The sequence below is a fragment of the Verticillium alfalfae genome, genomic scaffold (assembly GCF_000150825.1).
Source record: "Verticillium alfalfae VaMs.102 supercont1.1 genomic scaffold, whole genome shotgun sequence".
In the NCBI taxonomy this organism is placed as follows: Eukaryota; Fungi; Ascomycota; class Sordariomycetes; order Glomerellales; family Plectosphaerellaceae; genus Verticillium; species Verticillium alfalfae.
In genome coordinates, this window is record NW_003315038.1 from 4,511,827 (window position 1) to 4,516,564 (window position 4,738).

Below are 4,738 nucleotides of genomic sequence, written 5' to 3' on the forward strand. Positions count from 1 at the left end.
CTACCCTCCTTGAACTCTATGCAACAGTTGTGATACAGTATGCCTAGGGAAATCAAAGGAAACCCTCGCTGGCGCCGACGTGAAGCCAGAAAAGACGCATGGCCCTCTTTTCGACCCCCAGTCAAGCAAGAGACTCCATCTCGCCCCCTCTCTTGTTCTCTGCAAATCCATCCTCTACCTCTTCCAGTCGTGATCCCAAGCGACCCTAGCCGGCGTCTCCGTCTGAAGCCTCGCGTACTCGATCGGCACGGCTTCGAGGCCGTACAGGCCCTTCTTCTCGAGCGCAACACGGTACAGGTAGCCCTCGGCATTGAGACCGGGGCCCTCGGTGACACGCAGCTCCTCGCACGCGTTGCTGATGCCCTGGTGCTGGCGCATGAGCTCGCGCTCGCGGGCCTCACGGAGCTCGCGCTGGTGCAGCTTCCAGGCGCGATGGATGGTCCAGTGGCGCAGGTGACGGTTGCGGGCCATGCGCAGGGGTGGCGGCGCGTTGCCGTGTAGGTTGCCGCGGAGCTTGGCCACGCGGGCACGGTACTCGGAGCCCGGGGTCACCTTGGACTTTTTGCCTTTGGCTGCTTGCGGGGCGGGCGTCGTTGTGAAGGTGCGGAGGATCGGGAGCGTGGTTGTTGTGGCCTTGGGGAGAAAGGGGCGGGCGAGGAGGCCGGTTAGGGTGAATGGGAGGAGAGCCATTTTTGTATGCTTGTTGGACGACTGGATGGCTTTTCGGATTCGAAGCAGAAGGAGAAACGTCGAGTCAAGAACGCCCTAGTTCCCGTCGAGGGAATTGGTGTCGTCGGATGAGTTGCTGCTGGAAAGGTCGTCGCGGCCGACTGTGGCTTCGTCCTCGATGCGTGCGGCAGCGCTGAGGGTGAGCTGCACTGCGAGTTCCGAAATGTCAACACGGTCTGGTACCGATGTCTTGTCGATGAATCTTTCGTCTGGGTAATAGCCGTGGTCGGGGCCGTATTGGAGCCGTAGCTGGTTGTGGTGCTCGTGTATGGCGCACCTCGCGAGTCGGATAGGCGTCGGATGTCGAGGTTGTCGTAAAAAATGGCGACTGCAGGGGACAACCGTGGGTCCAGTCGCGCCGTTGCCGCGTAAAGGTTTCTCCGTCCACCCGAAGCCGGGATCCTCCAGGGGATGGTAGACCCCTGGAGATGCAGCGACCACCGCCGCATCCACTTCACATGGGTGCTCATCCTCGCAGAATAACGTGTACACGAGCACGCGGCTGCAATCAGGCTCCAGTTCATTATTGCATTCATCTGCCTCGTCATTCTTCTCCCAGTCATATGGCGTGTGCTTTATCATTTTGGCACAGGATCTGCGAGATTCTTCTGCTGGATCTACGACCCGCCATCCCTCGCCTTCCTCGAAGAGCAGGTGCCGTGCTCTGACTTCGAGAGCTTGATCATGCTTGGCGGCAAGTAAATCAACTGTCTCCAGGTTCGGTATGATCAGAGTCATGACCAGGAAAGCATCTGGTGGCATCGTCGCATCAACCCGCTTGTACAGCCAGGCCATCTCCTGCACGAGGTGCGAGTCTCGTAAGACCTCTAAGTATCTCTCCAGTTGTCGTCCCTTGATCACCTTTTCTTTCCATGCCTCGAAAATGCGCCATTGAATCTTTGGCTTGGTAAGTGCAAGGCGCCCGCGCCGCTGAAGTTTCTGGACCAAACCCGGAGGGTCTGTACCCCGTTCGTTCTCTGCAAAGCTCATGGCACTGAGCAGCGCCTCGAGGATATCCGGGAGTATTTTCTGAACATTCTGGCCTTGTACTCGTACAGCATGTGCGGTACCTGACCTTCATAGACCCATCTCCGTGGGTCACGGAGCGGCAGGCAGGGCAAATGGTAATATCGAAATATGAAGTCGCCTGGCTTGTGGCCCATGTAGTATTTGACGGGCCTCAGTTTCGTATCATAGAGGCCTCGCCAGACAGGGCGCTTCAGAGGGTTGTTGTCGGGATACTCGCTCAGGACATAGTACTTGGAGGGGTTCTCGAGACGTCGCTCCCGGCGCTGGGCAAGGTGAATGTCTTGTCGACGAATGATGATGAGTTCCGCCGTGTCGATGATGCGCTGCTCTGCTTGTGTGCGTGGACCTAGTCGACTCTCGATTCTTTTGCGCTCCGAAAGGATCTTGCCTTCCACTCTGTCAGCCTGCTTGTCTTCCAAGGATCTTCCAGGCTTGACACCATAGCGGGTATCGTCAGGGACAAGGAGCTCGAAGTGGGCAATGTCAAGTTGCAACTTCCAGTCGGGGTTGCTGGTCTCAACATCGTCTAGATCCATGACGCTTGTCACCTCGGGGGCTTTAGTCATGATGTTGGCACGCCGTGTTTGCGTAAGACAGTGTGCTCAAGGTGACAAATTTGTTGAGCATGCGATACCTGGCCAAAGGTCCTGATCTTGAATCCTCCTCGGAGGGGGGTTGGAGAAGTGGAAGGAGATTGGCAGCTCAATTGCCTTGACTATGTTCCATTCACAAGGCAACGGCCTGTTGAAAGCTGCCTTGTGGAACTGTTCGCTATTGTCGCAATGAGTGCCTACTTGCACTCCGAGGTAGGAAACCCGTCCCACTGATTCTCTACGCAACGGGCGGAGAGATGACCGTGTCACCACCCGCCATTGTTGCCGGGTCGAAATAGGCATTTAGTGCACGCTTTGCGATGGTCCTGTGATTCCTTTCCCTTGCAGACTTATCTCCTGCTGCATTTTGGAGGCAGAGGTCTTTGTTCTCTGATACACGGCGGGAATTTATTATATCACCAACTCCAGGTCGTACGCATCACTGCAACCGCCTCGAGAGTCCGCCTACGGAAGACGGTCATGAGGCTCCTCCGACATGAACATGTTTGCGACCTGAAATGCCACACACACGCAAAACCAGCACTGATCGACAAGCCAGATCGTAAATAGCAAGCCCCCTGCTTACGTCGAAGATTCGCGGCATAATTGTTCGCAGGATGATGCTGCAGGAGTTCGCCGAAAGCTGGAAGGTGGGACGAACCGAAGCCAGGGGCTGGCCCACGGGGGCCACCGCCACACGGTCGGAGGCCTGGAAAAAGGGAACACCCCCACTTTTGCGACACTGTAGCACCCCGCCGTCTGTGACGTCGGTAGTTGAGGGGCAACCCTGGATCGAGGGTGCCTGGCCGATCTTCCACATGTCAACGGCCATGCCTAGCCTTATCTCCCGGACTTCTATAAGGACAGATATATCCAGGACCTTGCTTCGTTCAGGGACTCACACCATATCGATCGCCAAGCGCTCTGCTCCTTTCTACGACACCACCTCACAATCCAAGCGACAGTCTACCCCGCGTCCGCCAAGAAGTATCGCCATCATGGCAGAAGCACTCAACCTAACTTACAAACCAGACGATGTATCTTACGATGATGCTGCTGCCTTCGAGACGGTCAAGACGCTCCTCAATGCTAGTTCGGACAGCTCAGTGACGGTGGAGACGACGGCTAAGGACCTGGCCGCTACCCTGCCAGGACCTCCAGGATCCGATGGCACTGATGCGCACTATACGCTGTACAACATGGTCATTGATGTCGCCAAGCAAATCCCGCACAATCACCCAGCGCTGGTGAGGCTCGTACGCACAGTCGAGGCACTCTCGCTCTCCCCAAAGACCGTCTTTACTGAGACAACAGTACGTTGAACCCAGACGCCTTACCTGCCTAGGCCGTTGCTGACCTGAGGGAGCAGAATGAATTTGAAACCTTTCGCCGCTTGCACACCTTCGGATGGAACCTGCGCGACGTCTTTGGCCGTACGTATTCTTGAGCTCCTGTGCTTTCGTCTTCGTAGCTAACAGAGACAGCCCCGTTTGAACCCAACCGTCCGCCCACCGATGCCCAGCTCGCTGGCTACCTGAGCATCCAGGCGTTCACGGCGCTGCTCTGGAGTCGCGGCCTCATCCACGGTGACGACTTTGCACTGTGGCAGCTTCGCTCAGCGTTCGAGGAGGACGTCGAGGATGTGAAGGAGGCAGCGTACCTCTCGGCGGCGGCGGGTCTGTGGATCATGCATGCCGGGTCAAGGGTGTGGCAGCTCGTCACGGATGGACCGGTGCTGTCAGGGCCCGACGCAAGGAGCCTGCGAGCGGGCGAAAAGTTGGGAGGTGAGGGTGGTTATGGAAAGGAGAGGTGGGCCTTCTGGGTGAAGGGCTTTGACGCGAGAGCGGAGGGCGGCGAGGGCGTTGATGCAGGCATCGCGAAGAGGGCGGCCGCTGTGATGAAGGGGATTGCTGGTGATCTTTAGGTTGGAGCAAGTGAATGCTATCCATTCATCGACTAGAATTTGCGGTGAACTTTGGCGAGCGATCTCTCGTGGGTTGTGTCCCGTATGTCAGTGGCTCTTGGTCCTTGAGTGATGGGCACTGGCCTGCATATGAACAGGTCCGTCCGTTTTCTCACCCAAGCTCGGTATAGTACCACTGACCTCTCTCAGAAGGCTACTACCTACCTATCTTGGGTGGGTGGCACCACAGATTCCTAACGTGTAAAGCACAATGATGTCACACGAGGGCACTTACGGATCCATCTCAATTACTCTCATCCAGGAACAGGCTCATCTCTGCCCATTGGCATACTGTCGTCTCGAAAACGGCTTGGGCCATCGTCAACAGTTCTGAGTCAAAAGGGAATTACCCCAGACTCTCATTCGGAGCTACACAACCGTAAACGTTGGCAAGGAGGGGAACCTAGGAAAGTGTAAAAGGGGA

At 56.6% G+C, this 4,738-nt stretch overlaps 3 protein-coding genes across 3 annotated transcripts; 1 reads left to right on the forward strand and 2 right to left on the reverse strand.

Annotated features, from left to right (window-relative positions):
• Positions 1-174: 174 nt before the first annotated feature.
• On the reverse strand, positions 175-690 carry VDBG_01374 (conserved hypothetical protein; the record flags this gene model as incomplete). The annotated part of the gene is made up of 1 exon (XM_003009645.1): positions 175-690. One exon carries the CDS (start codon positions 688-690, stop codon positions 175-177), a length of 516 nt encoding a protein of 171 aa, XP_003009691.1.
• Positions 691-1,715: 1,025 nt separating this feature from the next.
• On the reverse strand, positions 1,716-2,324 carry VDBG_01375 (predicted protein; the record flags this gene model as incomplete). The annotated part of the gene is made up of 1 exon (XM_003009646.1): positions 1,716-2,324. The coding sequence occupies one exon, from the start codon at positions 2,322-2,324 to the stop codon at positions 1,716-1,718; it is 609 nt and encodes a 202-aa protein (XP_003009692.1).
• A 1,025-nt stretch (positions 2,325-3,349) lies between these two features.
• On the forward strand, positions 3,350-4,275 carry VDBG_01376 (predicted protein; the record flags this gene model as incomplete). The annotated part of the gene is made up of 2 exons (XM_003009647.1): positions 3,350-3,664; positions 3,823-4,275. 2 exons carry the CDS (start codon positions 3,350-3,352, stop codon positions 4,273-4,275), a joined length of 768 nt encoding a protein of 255 aa, XP_003009693.1.
• Positions 4,276-4,738: the final 463 nt, after the last annotated feature.